This window comes from Rhinatrema bivittatum, unplaced genomic scaffold (assembly GCF_901001135.1).
Source record: "Rhinatrema bivittatum unplaced genomic scaffold, aRhiBiv1.1, whole genome shotgun sequence".
NCBI lineage: Eukaryota > Metazoa > Chordata > Amphibia > Gymnophiona > Rhinatrematidae > Rhinatrema > Rhinatrema bivittatum.
This window is the reverse complement of record NW_021820554.1, coordinates 298,803-315,930: the sequence shown is the minus strand read 5'-3', so window position 1 is coordinate 315,930 and position 17,128 is coordinate 298,803. Positions and strand designations below refer to the sequence as shown.

The 17,128-nt window shown below is 42.5% G+C and overlaps 1 protein-coding gene across 1 annotated transcript in view; it reads left to right on the top strand.

Moving 5' to 3' along the window:
* The window catches only part of LOC115081713 (maltase-glucoamylase, intestinal-like), a gene marked incomplete at its 5' end in the record, with an annotated part of 276,490 nt that overhangs the window by 130,378 nt on the left and 128,984 nt on the right, over positions 1–17,128 (top strand). Inside the window, 2 exon segments of the mRNA XM_029586132.1 lie at positions 4,653–4,802; positions 6,944–7,147. Of these exon segments, the coding sequence (XP_029441992.1) occupies positions 4,653–4,802; positions 6,944–7,147 (354 nt within the window).

The window sequence follows — 17,128 nt, the reverse complement described above, 5'->3', positions numbered from 1 at the left end:
AGAAGACATTTGAGCTATGCTATTACTATACAAATCATTTTGCATTTATATTTGTATACTCAGTGCATTTCTTTATCCATTAATATTCTTTATTTTCCATATCAAAATGGATAGCCTAGATTATTTGGCTTTCCCCTCAAACTCTTTTTTTCATAACCTTACCAAACTATTCCTTCTGCAGTGAACAAAGTCATAGAAACACAGATAAGTGATAACACCTGAGCCAATAAAACCATGTAAACCCTGGGCTCCCCCCAAGCCATCTTATCCCACAGGTATAAGCCGACCACATGCTGTGGCAATTTGGACCCTTGCCATGTCCCATCTGAGCAGTTCTCTTCTTGTATGATGACACACAATCATACTAACAACTCCCCAGGGTCTCCAGATGTGGTTTGCTTTGCCAGTTATGCAAGCCACATCTTTAATTCAATAATGAAAAAATGGTTTGGGTATTCAGCCTCTTTCCCTCCCCCAAGCGGTGATATAGATAAAAATGTACAAAATACATCCATACACAAAACAGGCCTAAATGGTGTGGGTTGGAGGGCTTGCCTGCTGGCACAGACAGGGAAGGAGGAAGAAGAGCCACACTCTCCTCCTTGTGTCCCCTCCTACTCAAAGACTCTCCTTTCCTGTGACTCCCATGAGGCAGTCCATTAACCAGTATGATTGAAACTAAAAAGGGTGTCGTATGACTCTAGGGTGCTTCTCCACTCTTACCCTTCCTCTCTCCCACTTGTGACCATATTAGGGATGCAATGGTCACAGGCCACACCAGTGCCAGTTTATCCCAAGCAGCCACGGACCTTGCCTGGCTGTCTCTCCTAAAATTGGCATTTACCCAGAATCTGTGTTTACAAGACTTAAGAACATAAGAAATTGCCATGCTGGGTCAGACCAAGGGTCCATCAAGCCCAGCATCCTGTTTCCAACAGAGGCCAAAACCAGGCCACAAGAACCTGGCAATTACGCAAACACTAAGAAGATCCCATGCTACTGATGCGATTAATAGCAGTGGCTATTCCCTAAGTAAAATTGATTAATAGCCATTAATGGACTTCTCCTCCAAGAACTTATCCAAACCTTTTTTGAACCCAGCTACACTAACTGCACTAACCACATCCTCTGGCAACAAATTCCAGAGCTTTATTGTGCGTTGAGTGAAAAATAATTTTCTTCAATTAGTCTTAAATGTGCTACTTGCTAACTTCATGGAATGCCCCCTAGCCCATATATTATCTGAAAGAGTAAATAACCGATTCACATCTACTCGTTCAAGACCTCTCATGATCTTAAAGTCCTCTATCATATCCCCCCTCAGCCGTCTCTTCTCCAAGCTGAACAGCCCTAACCTCTTCAGCCTTTCCTCATAGGGAAGCTGTTCCATCCCCTTTATCATTTTGGTTGCCCTTCTCTGTACCTTCTCCATCACAACTATATCTTTTTTGAGATGCGGCGACCAGAATTGTACACAATATTCAAGGTGTGGTCTCACCATGGAGCGATATAGAGGCATTATGACATTTTCCATTTTATTAACTATTCCCTTCCTAATAATTCCTAACATTCTGTTTGCTTTTTTGACTGCTGCAGCACACTGAGCCGACAATTTTAAAGTATTATCCACTATGATGCCTAGATCTTTTTCCTGGGTGGTAGCTCCTAATATGGAACCTAACATCGTGTAACTACAGCAATGGTTATTTTTCCCTATATGCAACACCTTGCACTTATCCACATTATTTATTTATTTATTTATTTATTTTTATATACCGATGTTCCTGTAAAGAATACATATCGCACCGGTTTACAAGGAACTGAACAGTCGCCTCCAGGGCGGAAATACATTAAAACAGTCGCCTCAAGGCAGAATACATTAACACAAGTATACCAGAAAACTATTAAAAGAGAACTTTCATAAACTCAATTAAATGTAACTGTGAACCATAAATCAGGAACCATAAATCAGGAACATATGTACAGAGGTAGGTATATCGTCTGTCGCTTCACCAGATTTTAGCTCTCAGGGAAAGCTTGAGTGAATAGCCAAGTCTTTAGCTTCTTTTTGAATGTCGGAAGGCATGGTTCTTGGCGGAGGTCCGGTGGGAGCAGGTTCCAAAGATGGGGACCTGCAGTGGACAGAGCTCGTTTCCTCAATGAGGTTTTTGTTGGCTGGGTGTGAAGCATGTTCTGGTATGCACTTCTGATCGGTCTATTGGAGACGTGTTGCTGTAGTTGGAAGGATAGGTTGAGGGGGGAGATGTTGTGAAGAGCCTTGTGAATCATCATGAGGGATTTAAATTGTATCCTAAATTTTATGGGCAGCCAGTGAAGATTTTGGAGGATAGGGGTGATGTGATCCCATTTTTTTGGTGTAGTGAGAATTCTGGCTGTCGCGTTCTGGACCATCTGAAGTGGTTTGATGGTGTTGGCTGGCAGGCCCAGGAGGAGTGAGTTGCAATAGTCCAGTTTAGGGAGGATGATAGATTGTAGTACCAAGCGGAAGTCTTGGAAGTGTAGAAGAGGTTTTAATTTTTTTAAGACTTGCAATTTGAAGAAGCAGTCTTTGGTAGTATTGTTTATGAACTTGGTGAAGTTGAGTTGGTTGTCCAGAAGTACACCAAGATCTCTTACTTGTGGTGTGTGGTCGATTGATGTGAAGGAGAGTTGGGTGGAACTAGTTGGGTTGAATAGAGAGCACTTGTCTGGAGCTATTATGAGGATTTCAGTTTTGCTAGTATTTAGCACGAGGTTGAGGCTTGTTAGCATGTTTTTGATTTCCGAAAGGCAGCTGTTCCAGTAAGACCACGTTTTGTGGAGGGATTCCATTATCGGGATGAGGATCTGAATGTCATCCGCGTATAGGAAGTGTGTTAGCTTGAGGTTAGATAGTAGATGGCAGAGTGATGGCAGAGTAGATGGCATTAAATTTCATCTGCCATTTGGATGCCCAATCTTCAAGTCTTGCAAGGTCCTCCTGTAATGTATCACAGTCTGCTTGTGATTTAACTATTCTGAATAATTTTGTATCATCTGCAAATTTGATTATCTCACTCGTCGTATTCCTTTCCAGATCATATATATATATATATATATATATATATATATATATATATATATATATATATATATATATATATATATATATATTGAAAAGCACCGGTCCAAGTACAGATCCCTGAGGCACTCCACTGTTTACCCTTTTCCACTGAGAAAAGTAACCATTTAATCCTACTCTCTGTTTCCTGTCTTTTAAGTTCAGCTCATAATAGACATATCTAATTTAAAACTATAAATAACTCTACTCTCATCTTTACAAAGATGTTAACTTATGGTTTCAGTAATGTGACCATAGTTTTATTACAGTTAGGAGCATAATCCAGATTAGTTAAATATTGGTAACAGAAGACATAAAACTCTGGGTAACCCATTTTCCGTTCCCTTTAACCAATGATATAGAACAACCACAAACTCATCCATTTTGTTGGGAAACTAAAACTGATTCTTCATTTAAATGTAAACAGAAATATTTATAAAATAATAACTAATCTCACCTGAGGCCAATTATTTTTACAACTTTACAAAATACAAACATAATCATATGGTCTATCATGCAAGGTCAAACCATAACATTTAAAGTTAGTGTAGCTGGGTTAAAAAAAGGTTTGGATAAGTTCTTGGAGGAGAAGTCCATTACCTGCTATTAATCAAGTTGACTTAGAAAATAGCCACTGCTATTACTGGCAACAGTAGCGTAGGATATACTTAAGTGTTTGGGTACTTTCCAGGTACTTGTAGCCTGAATTGGCCACTGTTGGAAACAGGATGCTGGGCTTAATGGACCCTTGGTCTGACCCAGTATGACATGTTCTTATGTTCTTTTGCCACCTGCCATATTATATCAGGTCAGCTTCATGTTTTCTTTTACTTTTCACTATGGACCATGTAATGCCACATAAAGCTGGTTGGTATTGTCTTGTCCCAGAAAACTTTCACATAGTAACAAAAACCTACCTGTAGATAACCTGCAATGACATTTAACAGCAATACTGAGTGCAATGTTTCTTACAATTAACTCTCTTTGGCATATGACTTTCGGTGATTTTCCATCAATTGGGAAAACTGATTTATCTTCCTGAAAGTATTATTTGTGAGTCATTTTTTTACAGTATCCTTTTATGTACTTTGTTTTAACAGGTCACAGGAAAATGGAGTTCCAAGTAATTCAACATCTTTTTTTTAATGGAATGCAAGCTGTAAAATGTCAACTTTGATACCCCTGTGTCTGTGTACTCAGTCTCAACAGGAAACTCAAACAGGAGACTCCAGTAATTCATTAACTAGTACATTCTCATTTGACTCTAAAATCCCTGGAATATAGAAGAAAAAACAAAACAGCTAATGCAGCTAATTCTTTTAGTATACAAGAACAGATACAACCTGCCGCTAGCACAGAGACAGTTTCGCTGAAAGCCACCCCAGACTAGACTATTTTCTATAAACTTTAAGTACATACTGTATATTTATAGACGTCTTTAAAAAGAGCACTGTGTCACAACTAATATATATGGTATGTTCTAAGACAAAATTTAATTATTTTTTTTATGCTTGATTACAGTATGCTTTTTGTTTGGTTTATTTTTTTACAGGTTTTGCATATAACAAATCTTAAGCTTCAGCTTGGACAATCCTATACCATAGATTGGAATCCTTTAACTAATGAGACTGAAAGAATTGACTGCCACCCTGATGAAAATGCAACTAAGGCTGCCTGCGAAGCACGTGGCTGTATTTGGCAGGTGAGTAGAAACACTACAGATGAAATGGCCCGACGGTGTCGTCTTATGAATCTGGCTCCATTTTCTCGAATGACCATCAAAAATAAGGCTGTACAAGAAATCGGTGCCTACCGTCCCTGAGCCCAGAGCCATTTTGGCTTCACTTTGACGCTGGAATGAGTGGCATTTTTAAACAGACACAGCAGGGCAGGAGTAAGTGTGGACCGATCCTGCCTTTTTCTTCTGCTAAGACCCCATAGAAGGGTAAGTGGGAGTTAGGCGAAGTCTCCCCCCCCACCCACCTCAGCCAGCCAGCCAGCTCTGTTTAAAGTATTTTTCTTCTCTTAATTACTTGTTGTTTTCTTATATTTGCATTATGAAGCACTGAGGGGAAGAGAATGATCTCTAGGAATCCATATTGTAGCTTTTTAAATGAGTTTAATAGAGGCCCATACTCGTAAGCAGCTCTGTTGAAGAATGTGAAATATGTTAGGTTTACTGTAGTGTTGTTCACTATGTAGTAATCCCTATCTTGGGAAATAATGCAAGGCTGAAAGAAATACTGTGCAGTACCCAGGGCTGCAGCATCTAATGCTCTTCCATTGTAAACTATCTTTATTTATTACATTTTATATTCTGCTTTTTGGGTATCTCCTTGGGAGCTGTATTTAACTTCCTACGTGTACATGGCTTGTGTTATTACTAGCCAACAAAGTTCTGACCCCCTGTTTTGTTGCTTTGACAGCAATGCAAGACATTAACACACACCACACCCCCTCCAAACAAGAACCCAGTAGATAAGAACTGAGTGTCAAACAGGACCCCCCTAGTGAAGTAGTTATTTATTCATTTGTTATATTCTGCTTTTCAGCACATTACATTCAGATACTGAGTTATTTCCCTGTCCCCAGAAGGCTCCCGGTCTAAGTTTGTACCTGAGGCAGTAGAGGGTAAAGTGACTTGCCCATCCTCACAAAGAACAAAAGTGGGTATGATTTGAACTCTAATCTCCCTAATTCATGGCCTGCTGCTCTAACCACTAGGCTACCCAGAAACATTCCACCCAGAGGCATCCAAAAAGCTTCAATGCTCCATGACTCATGCTTAAAACCCCATGTAACTCTCCATTGGGATTTGAATTGTTGGGAGGCAGGATGGAGCCGGTAGGGATGTGCAGACGGATGTCATACGTTGCATTCAGGATTCGTATTCGTCGGGGGGCAGATATGTTGCATTCAGCAAGGGGGGGCCCCAGATACGTACATGCGTTAATTCTTATTCGTTTCCCAGCTAAAATTGAATTAAGTACAACTCCTACCCTCCTGACCCCCCCCAAGACTTACCAAAACTCCCTGGTGGTCCAGCGGGGGGTCCGGGAGCCATCTCCTGCACTCACACCCTCGGCTGCTGGTATTCAAAATGGCGCCGATAGCCTTTGACCTTCTATGTCACAGGGGCTACTAGTGCCATTGGTCAGTCCCTGTCACATGGTAGGAGCAATGGATGGACGGCACCATCTTGTGCTCCTACCATGTGACAGGGGCTGACCAATGGCACCAGTAGCCCTGTGACATAATGAGGGCAAAGGCTGTTGGCGCCATTTTGAATACCGGCAGCCGAGAGTGTGAGTGCAGGAGATGGCTCCCGGACCCCCCGTTGGACCACCAGGAAATTTTGGTAAGTCTTGGGGGGTCAGGAGGGTGGGGGGTTTGTTTAAATTCGCTTCTTTAGGTGGCCGAATAATTCGGTGAAGATTTGTTGTATTCGTAGGGAATCGTGATTCGTTTCGCTTCCCCACAAATACAACGAATATGGCCCTATACGTTGCGGATTACAAATACGTAGGAAACAAATGCACACCCCTAGGAGCCAGTGCTGCAGGTGACAAGTTCAAAATAGCACCTGTAACAACCAAATGCCACATGCTTTAGCGTTTTTGTCAGACTGCCTCAGGCACTATTTGGGATTAGATGCCTACACTGCCAGGAGATAAATAGGCTCCATCCTGATTCCCCCAACTTCAAGGCCCAGTAGATTGGCTTTGGGGAAGGAGGGTGGGCCTTGGCGCATGGAGGGTCATGGGGCAAGTTGAATCTGCATTATTTTGAAATTATCTGTTACATGTCAGTTTCAACAACCATGTTTTTCACTGTCTTGTTTAGGATCCTATCAGTCCCAGAGCCCCAGCCTGCTATTATCCAAAGAACTATGGCTATTCTGTTGATAAAATTGAGACCAATCCCAATGGTTTGACAGTTAATTTAAGGAATGCTGGTTTCATGACCCCTTATGCTGTGCTCTCACCCCCAATCAACATACTTCGCCTGGAAGTGATATATCACAAGAATGACATGCTGCAGTTTAAGGTAAATTCAACTTGGATTTCTTTTTTTAAACAAAACTTGTCCTCTTTATACATTCATATGTAAAAATATCTTTCAATATAGTGCAAAGGAGGAAAATGTGTCAGATTGTATTGTGGTGTTGAACTTACTTTAATAAAGAAATGAAATATTGCAGGATTTTGCCTGGGTGGATAAATTAGTGATAAAAATCTCCCGTATATCTTTTCTGATATAGATTTGATGTTCAGTTTTTTTTATGATACAGGTAGAAAGAATAAAGTTGCCATGAAGTTTGGTACTGATTCACCCAATTTGAGTTCAGAAAGAAAGGTTGTGGTAAATAGCTATTTGGGAAGGCCAGCAAACTGAGAAAAAAAATGTAATTCAAAGCCACAGCAAGGGTTAGCTGTGAAATGGGAGATGATCATATAATGAAATATTTAAGATCTACCTGGCTCCAAGCCACAGACTGCATGATTAGCCTCTTCACAAAACGCACGACCCTGATTATACCTGCTTGAACATGTAAAAATTACTTGTTTGATATCAGTCTTCTATAGCAGAGGTTCTCAGGCAGGGGGATGTGAACCCCCCAGGAGTACACAGAAACGTGTCAGGAGGTACATAACCAGCTTGCCACCACCACACAGAAAAGGAAGCCCAGTCTATTGAAGCCACCCCCCCTGCAGCCCATTTCACAAAGTGCTAGTCCGGTATGAGAAGTTTGGGCTTGCTACCAGCTGCCAGATTCTTGCATGGAGAAATACAGTGGAGATGCACGATGTTACTGCCGCTGCATGGAAGCCAGAGTCTGCAATCACTAGGACTAGAAAAGTTGGAGAGACAAACAGCCAAAAAACTAAAGGAGAGGCAGCCAGATCACTTATTGTCCTCATGGCTATCTTCTTCTCCTTCTGTATCCCTACTGCATGGGCCTCCAGCTTAGAAATGAAGCCTGCACAGGAGTAAAAAGGAGGCAGCTATGAAACATGAGCAGCGCCACACTGGGTGCACAGACATCACAAGTAACCTGGTGACTGCACACCCAAAACATGGAGGTCTTACCTGAAGATGAAGGAGATGGCTGGCACTGGGGCAGGATCGAAGATCACAGAATGGAAGCCAAACTGCGAGGTGCGATGTTGTCCGATATGGGCCACACAGCCTATCGTCATTAGTGTGACCATGCATCCCGATAGGGTCAGTGCTGGCACCACTGTTGGTTGCTGTGATCCTCTTCCCCCCCCCCCCCCCCCCTTGGAATGAAATAGGCCTGATGGGAGAGAAGCCGGAAGCAAAGGAATGTGGGGTTGGTGGCCACGTTATGTAGCTACACATTGGGCAATTTTAGATTTCAGAGCATGGGAAGGGCTGAGGCGGGCGGCATGGGATTTAAAGACAGGTGAAGCCCTTGAAATTGACCCTTGCCACCCTCTCTCCCTATTTTGATTGTCACACCTTTGGATTATTAGATAGAATTGTTCTAAGTAGACAATTGCTGTTACGTTGTGTATTAGTATTGTAACTGTTTCTTTCCCTGTACCTACCCTGTTCTATTGTCGCAAGCCTGGGGAAGATTTGCCCCGAGATGGTAAGATTGAGAAACCAGAATGTGACCTCAAAGGTTGGCCAGTTGACTGTTGCCAGGGTCAGACGGGCCCTGGAGTGGCAACCGACTGGTTATCCCCATTAGGACCCCGAGGGCAGCCAGGCTTGCTTGCATGTGTTGGGTTGACTGATGGTGCCCTGCAGTGGTGCTTCACAGAGGGATCAGGACTTTGTCTGTGGTGAGTCTGGAGATTCTGAGGCGATCCGTTATCACTCTTGTCCTTGCCCCTTAAGTCCACCTTTGTTATCATAGAATGGCACTGTTGATGTGACTTGTATATGTAAGAAATTTATTGTTGATTGTTAAATCAATAAAGCTATGGCCATAATATCCCAGTTCTGACTCTGTGCCAACGTTTATGTAACTTGGAGTATGCTGAGGACAAAGGTATCTCTCCCCTCCATGCAACTGGTTAGTTGCAGCTGCCGAGGTTAAGGAAGCACAACACTTGCACTGTTTCCTGTGGCTGATATTTTCTTTGCTTTAATTCTATGGCAGGCTGACTTTCCCAAGTCCTGCTACATCCATCAGGGTTGTCAAATGTCAGCAAATTTATTGACAGTTACTGAAAAGAAAAAAATTAACAAAAAATGAGAAGTCTATAAAAATAATGTAATGTCCATAAAAACGTCATCAGTAATGGGGCTTGTTCCTGGTATCATGGCCTCAGGTTGCCTGAGGCTGCAGGACTCAAGAGTTGGGGAAGACATTCAGTTCACAATAGGGATGTGCATTTGTTTTTAATAAATGTCTAAAATGCATTTTGTACAAATATGTGGCCGTACACCAAAATGCTACTGGCCACACCAGAGGCAGGCACTAAGTGACGGTACTTTCGAACCATCCTCCAGGCAGATGGCACCATTTTTAAACTACCTGTTGCTGAGGCAGGAGTGAGTGCGCTTCACTCTTGCCCTTAAGGATTTTATAGAAGGCCATGGGAAGGGCATAAGTAGGGCTAGGGAGGGAGCTCCAAAGCCCCAATGGATCTTGATGGTGGCAAGAGGGGTCCTGGGAAACTCTGGCTTGTATTGAGGATGGCCAGCCAGGTAGGCCTGGACCCCAGGCTCACTTTTAATATAGTGCTAGCAGCAAGGGTTGGAGCGGGGCAGGGGGACCTAGCAGGGCAAGCCCAATCCCCAGGTGGCCCATTTTTTAAAAAATATATTTCATTTATTTTTGTTTTTACAGTTTAATATATATAGTTTTTGGGGGGCAAGGGTTTTCAAACAAAGAAACCAAACTGAAAAAAAAAAAAAAATTAAACAAACCAAAAATAAACAAAAGAAAATACCCCAAAATGAAAAAAAAAAAATGAACCAGACAAGATTTTGAGTGTGTAAAACACGAGAGTGTAAAACACTGGAGTGCACAGCGATTAATCTTGGCACAGTAAAATCTAGCAGTGCACAAAATAGCAATGATAGTCTGAGTCCCTAAATAGGTTATCAGTAAATATCTGACAGATTATCTGTAAAAAAAACTCAACGCACAATTCATGTGTTAGCATTCCTGACTCTTGTGCTTTTGGTGCTGGTTCTGCTGCTATTTTCCAATTGCAACAATATCTAAACATCATAACTTGAAAGCCGATGTAATAAAGACAAACATGCTCTTATTGAAAAAACTTGGAAAACCTCATAACAGGTGACATTAACTCACTTCAAACCAGCCGTGAACTCCACTGTTTTTTTAGCAGTTTCACCGCTTACTTTTTTCTTTTTCTTTGTGTTTTGGCTTGGTTTTTAAGCGTTAAGTTTCAACCTGGTAGTTGGTAACAGGCTGTCGGTAAAGCCGAAGTTTAACAGCGGCTGAGAAACGAGTCCTGACACTTACAAACAGCACAATTTAAAAGCCACCCCTGAAGAAGTGTACGAAACACGAGCCATGTCGGGTTGGGCGATTCAGAAGTGCTGCTTTCTCTTTACTGATAAGTGCCAGTACCATTAAGAAGTTTAAAATCTTTTAAAGTTAAAATTATTATAAGCTACTTAAAAATGCTCAAGATTATACCAACTTGGAAACCAATGATTACAATTTGACAGCCTGTTACCAACTACCAGGTTGAAACTTAATGCTTAAAAACCAAGCCAAAACACATAAAGAAAAAGAAAAAATAAGCAGTGAAACCGCTAAAAAACAGTGGAGTTCACGGCTGGGTTGAAGTGAGTTAATGTCACCTGTTATGAGGTTTTCCAAGTTTTTTCAATAAGAGCATGTATTAGGGGTGTGCATTCGTTTTGAACGCATATGTAAAACGCAACTTATTTTTTTTTTAACTTAAAAAAAGTGATGATGCGCAACGCATCACATTTTCAACTTATTCAACATAGCTACGTTGAATACGTTGAACCTAAATAAACACTTAAACCCCCACCCTCCTGACCCCCCCAAGACTTACCAAAACTCCCTGGTGGTCCAGCGGGGAGTCAGGAAGCCATCGCTGTTTTCCTTTGCGAGGAGCACGTGACGTCGGCGTCACGTCGGAGTGACGCAGACGTCACGTGTTTCTCCGCGCCTCCGCTCCGGGACCCCCGTTGGACCCAACCAAGCTTGGGGTCCAACGGGGGTCCCGGAGCGGAGGCGCGGAGAAACACGTGACGTCCGCGTCACTCCGACGTGACGCCGACGTCACGTGCTCCTCGCAAAGGAAAACAGCGATGGCTTCCTGACTCCCCGCTGGACCACCAGGGAGTTTTGGTAAGTCTTGGGGGGAGATTAAGGAGGGTGAGGGGTTTAAATTTTTATTTAGGGAACCGGTGAACGTATGGACAGACCCTCAACTTATGGGATTCTCCATATGTCCATATTGAACGAAAACGACCCTCACCTTCAACTTATCAACTTATGAACGCAAACTTTTTGTCTGCACATCCCTAGCATGTATGTCTTTATTACATCGGCTTTCAAGTTATGATGTTTAAAGAATGTTGCATTTAGAATTTCACATCATACAGTTGCAGTTCACAAGTATTTTGCTATTTTCCAATTGGCATGGGAAAGAAAGCAAGATTGGGGAGTTGCAAAATGGTGGAGACAGGAAAGTGTGCAGATGCTGGCTGGGAATTGGAGAGAGCAAATAGGAGTGAGAGATGACAGAGGTGGGGAAAAAGAAGAAAAGAAGGGATGATGAAGACGGGTAGGAGTGGACTAGAGGGAACTGATAGACTATTAAGTAGGAAGAAAGGGAAATGGAGGGCTGGGAGGTGTGGGAAGAAGAAGTAGATTGAAAGGAATGGGGGGGGGGGGGCTGAGTCAAGGAGAAGTAGATGAAGATCGGGGATGTCTGAATAGAAGCAACAGGGAGGGAGTGGGAAGGCTGTAGGGTTACCAGCAATCAGTAAATAATATACTAACAGTAAAACTAAAATTCCAAAAACAAAAATAAAAGGACAACAACTAATATATCTTTAAAAATAATTTTGCTTATAAAACCATCACAAGTGAGAGAGCTATGTCTCCAACACAATGTGCTCGGGCTTTCTTAGGCTGCAATACTTGGGAGTCTGAGACAAGTCTTGTTGCTTAAAGGCACAAATCTCAACTTTGTAAATCCCAATGTATACAAAAATCTGACAATAAAATGCATGTCAGTAAAAAGAAGTTTGTTTTTCAGTAAAAAAAAAAAAATCTGTAAGATTTATCTGCAATAATAAAAAAAAAATAATTTCATTAGTGGCAATTCAGGAGGGATGAGAACCAATGCAGAAAAAATGGTGACTTCAGAGGGGTCAATGGGAGAAAGAGGAAGTGGCAGGGTGGGAAATGAAGAAATGAAAAATGAGAGAAGGAAGAAAGGTAAAATACTGGTAATGAAGGGAGAGAGAGAGAGAGTTGAAGAAGAAAGACAGTGGGAGACAAAATTAAAGAAAATATCAGAGTCAGGTGAAAGAGAAATAAACAAAAAATAAATAAGACAAACATAAAAGCAAAGACAAACTGGAAGGGAGAACCAGGAAAACAGAAGACAGAAGAAATTAAAGCAGTGAAGCAACCAAGGCCTAGATTCATCATTTTGCTATAAATATATAAAAAATAGCATCCACAATAAAAAAAGGGGTGTGGTTAGGCTAATTTTCCAGGTACTGCATAGGTATTTTTTTGCAAAACACATTACCTTCATTGCACCCCATGTTAATTCACATCGAAACCTGAGAAATCCTTTGTATGCTGTGTTACTGGCTGAACAGGTTTTTATTGCAATTGATGTTTGACTTGCTGATGAGAGAGAGAGAGAAAGAAAGAGAGAGAGAGATAGAAGTGGAAGGAAGGCAAAACGAGTACCGGCATGGTTAAAAGGTGAGGTGGAAGAGGCTATTTTAGCCAAAAGATTTGCATTCAAAAATTGGAAGAAGGATCCAATAGAAGAAAATAGGATAAAGCATAAGCATTGGCAAGTTAAATGTAAGACATTGGTAAGACAGGCTAAGAGAGAATTTGAAAAGATGTTGGCCGTAGAGGCAAAAACTCACAGTAAAAACATTTTAAAATAAATCCGAAAGAGAAAACCTACAAGGGAGTCAATTGGACCGTTAGATAATCGAGGGGTTAAAGGGGCACTTAGAGAAAATAAGGCCATCATGGAAAGATTAAATGATTTCTTTGCTTCGGTGTTTACTAAAGAGGATGTTGGGGAGGTACCCGTACCGGAGAAAGTTTTCATGGGTAATGATTCAGATGGACTGAACCAAATCACAGTGAACCTAGAAGATGTGGTAGGCCTGATTGACAAACTGAAGAGTAGTAAATCACCTGGACTGGATGGTTATACACCCCAGGGTTCTGAAGGAACTCAAAAATGAAATTTCAGATCTATTAGTAAAAATTTGTAACCAATCATTAAAATCATCCATTGTACCTGAAGACTGGAGGATAGCAAATATAACCCCAATATTTGAAAAGGGCTCCAGGGGCGATCCGGGAAACTACAGACCAGTTAATCTGACTTCAGTGCCAGGAAAAATAGTGGAAAGTGTTCTAAATATCAAAATCACAGAACATATAGAAAGACATGGTTTAATGGAACAAAGTCAGCAAGGCTTTACCCAAGGCAAGTCTTGCCTCACAAATTTGCTGTTGCGCCCATTGGTCACAGATGGCTGCCACCTCTCATGCTCACCTCTTTTTTCCATGTACCGTCAATCCTGGGAAGAATGGCGGCATCCACCAGTCAACGACGACCTCCCCGGCGTCTCTGGGATGGCATGGATGCTGCTGACCGCCATCTTGGATTCAGAATCACCTAAGGCGCATGCGCACACAAGGGTCTCCTTTGTACACGTCATGGTGGGAACCTTGGTGGCATCCATTCCGGATGACGTCAACTCGCCGCTGTACTTAAGCCGACCGGCCCTCTGCTTCTACGAGTTAGCGAGGAGTTTCCTCGTTCCTCAATCCACTGTACTCTTGGATGTCCTGTTCCAGTTCTCCTGGGGTGTTGACGCTCTGGGTACCCACACCTCGGGGGCCCTTCTGCGTTCCTGGCTATCCGCTCCTCGGAGGGTCTCCCTGCCATGGGATACTATTGACCCACTACTTTGGAACTTTACTTCGGACTTCAACACTACTGCTCGCTGGAACTCTCTGCGGATTACCCCGTGCCACAGGTCACTACCGTTACTCTTCAGCGAACCTATTCCTACACTTCCTGAGTTCATGGTCCTACCGCTACCTACAGATTCCCTCAGGCTTCCTGCACCTCAGTCGCACCATCATCAGGCCACTACTGGATCTGTACCCTGAGGTACTTCTGCCTACCTAAGGAAGACCACTTGTAAGTGAGCCTCCACAGAGGCTCACTTACAAGTGGTCTTCTCGTGCAGCATGAAAACGGACCTCAGCTGCTGGTTGGGGCCTATGTGCTCACCACCAGAGCATCTCTCCGCCCAACTGCCCATCACCTAGAACTCGCCACTGATGCATCGAACAAAGGGTGGGGTGCCCACCCAGCCCAACTTCAGACTCAAGACCTATGGGAGAGGGCACAGCAGATCAACCTCCTGGAGCGTCGAGCCATCGGCAATGCACTCCGCACATTCAAGACCTTCCTCCATGGAAAAACAGTGATGATCCATATGGATAACCAAGTAGCAATGTTCTACATAAACAAGGAAGAAGGGTCCAGTTCTTGGATGTTGTGCAAAGAAGCGGTACAGATCTTGGAAAGGGTGGAACGGCATTCCATCATGCTGCAGACCACGTATCTGCCAGCGATAGAGAGCTCCAGAGCAGAAAAGTTAAGCAGAATCTTCCACCCTCACAAATGGGAGTTTTGTCAGGATGTGGCAGAAAGACTCTTCAAATGTAGGGGTCTTCCTCGCGTCAATCCTTTTGCTAGAGAGCACAACCGAAAAGTACAGACCTTCTGCTCGGTTTACTCCAGCTTCCAACGCCTGGTACAGGACATGTTCCTCATCTCATGGGCAGAGGGTCTCCTATACCCTTACCCTCCCATACCACTCATTTCATGGATGATCCAGAAATGCATTGCAGACAGGGCCAGTCTCATTCTCATAGCTCCAGCATGGCCAAGACAACCTGGTACGCATATCTAGTTCGACTCTCCATTGACAGACCCATCCCACTCGGCCACAGTGCAGACTTGCTCTCCCAGGACGGGGGCTCCCTTCTACACCCCCTCCATTCCTCTCTACATCTCACAGCATGGAAATTGAATGGGCGGTACTGTCATTTAAACCTATTCCCGCAGCTTCAAGATATCCTGGTCTTCTCCAGGAAGCTCTCCACTAGGAAGAACCATCAAGGTAAATGGATCAGATATTCCTCTCGGTGTGCCAAGCACAGTGTGGACCCTTTCTCCTGCTTGCCAGAGCATCTGCTGGAGTACCTCCAGTTTCTGTACCAGACGGGGCTTGTGACAGCCTCCGTCAGAGTCCACGTCAATGCCATTGCAGCCTACCATCATCTGCATAATGGTGCATCAGTATCCTGCCACCCATTAATCTCATGAAGGGCATTCTACAGCTGTGCATCCCTTCCCCATTCTCAAACCTCCAGTTCCATGGGACCTCAATGTAGTTCTGGAGCAGCTGATGCTCCTACCCTTTAAGCCCTTGGATAGTTGTCATCTGTGGTACCCCTCCTGGAAGATCCCCTTCCTCATCACCCTCACCTTAACAAGGCACATCAGTGAGTTGCAAGCATAAGTTCACTACTCTCTGTACTTGGAATTCTACCACGACAAGGTGACTTTGCGAAATCATCCTGCATTCCTTCCCAAGGTTGTGTTGACATTCCTCCTAAACCAAATTATCACCCTGCCAACCTTCTTCCTGAAGCTGCACAAAAATGAAAGTGAACGGTGGCTTCACTTGTTGGATTGCAAACGCGCACTTGCTTACTATATAAACATCAAACTCACTCTGATCACAGAGCCTCCCAACGTTTTGTCTCCTTCAACCTTTCCCTTAAACACACAGAGCAATCCTCAAACCCTATATTGCTTTCATGACGTCACACCCTTTTCCACATATCCTAGAGTACCATCTGGGCTCCATCGCTGTATCACCTATCTTGCACTCTATGCAGTCATGCCATAACAGAGGATTCTACTGTCATACATCTCACTCTGCAAACAACTGTGACCTTCTATAACACATGAATCATACATATTGATAGAGTGCCCTCTAGGATAAAATTGTGATTAGAGATGTGAAAAATTTGAAGTCAAACTCATATCAGGAAGATTTTAGCCTGGTTTGTGTTTGACATAATTTTGCCATCTTGCCTAGGTCTACTGGTGTAATCAGTTGGATTATTAATAATGAATTAGAGTAAAATATGAAAGAAATAATAAAAAATAAATAAAATAGATTAGAAAATTTACAATTTTTTAAAAATTTCTAAGCAATTCTGTTTTCAAATCCACTTTTGATTTACATTCCTTGCCATTCTGTATTTTCATAACATATCATGGAACATACACTGTGGTGAATATATAATTGAAAGATTGATTATTGGTTTTATAGATCAGGTATATTTTTTATCTCCATACATCAAAAATGCAAAAAAAACTTTTAGATTTCTTATATACAAAAAGCCCCTTTTATACCACTCTTGAATAATTTCAAACATTTTTGTGCAAAGTAATAAACTTTTTTTTTAATAAATAAGATAAACTGGATCCACTCTGGTGTATATCACCTTTGAAAATGAAAAGTTAGGTCCTTAATTCCAACACAACTTAAAAGGGAAACAAATAAATACAAATAATTCAGGTTGGGGCTATGTAGTAAAAGTAATGGACATTTTCCCCCCTCCCAGCATGGATGCACGGTTGCTACCACTTCATGAACCTGGCTGAGAAGGAGCCACTGGATAGTTGGTGATGGTGCCAACCACATGGTCAATGTGATCAGCAAGATGTCTGGACA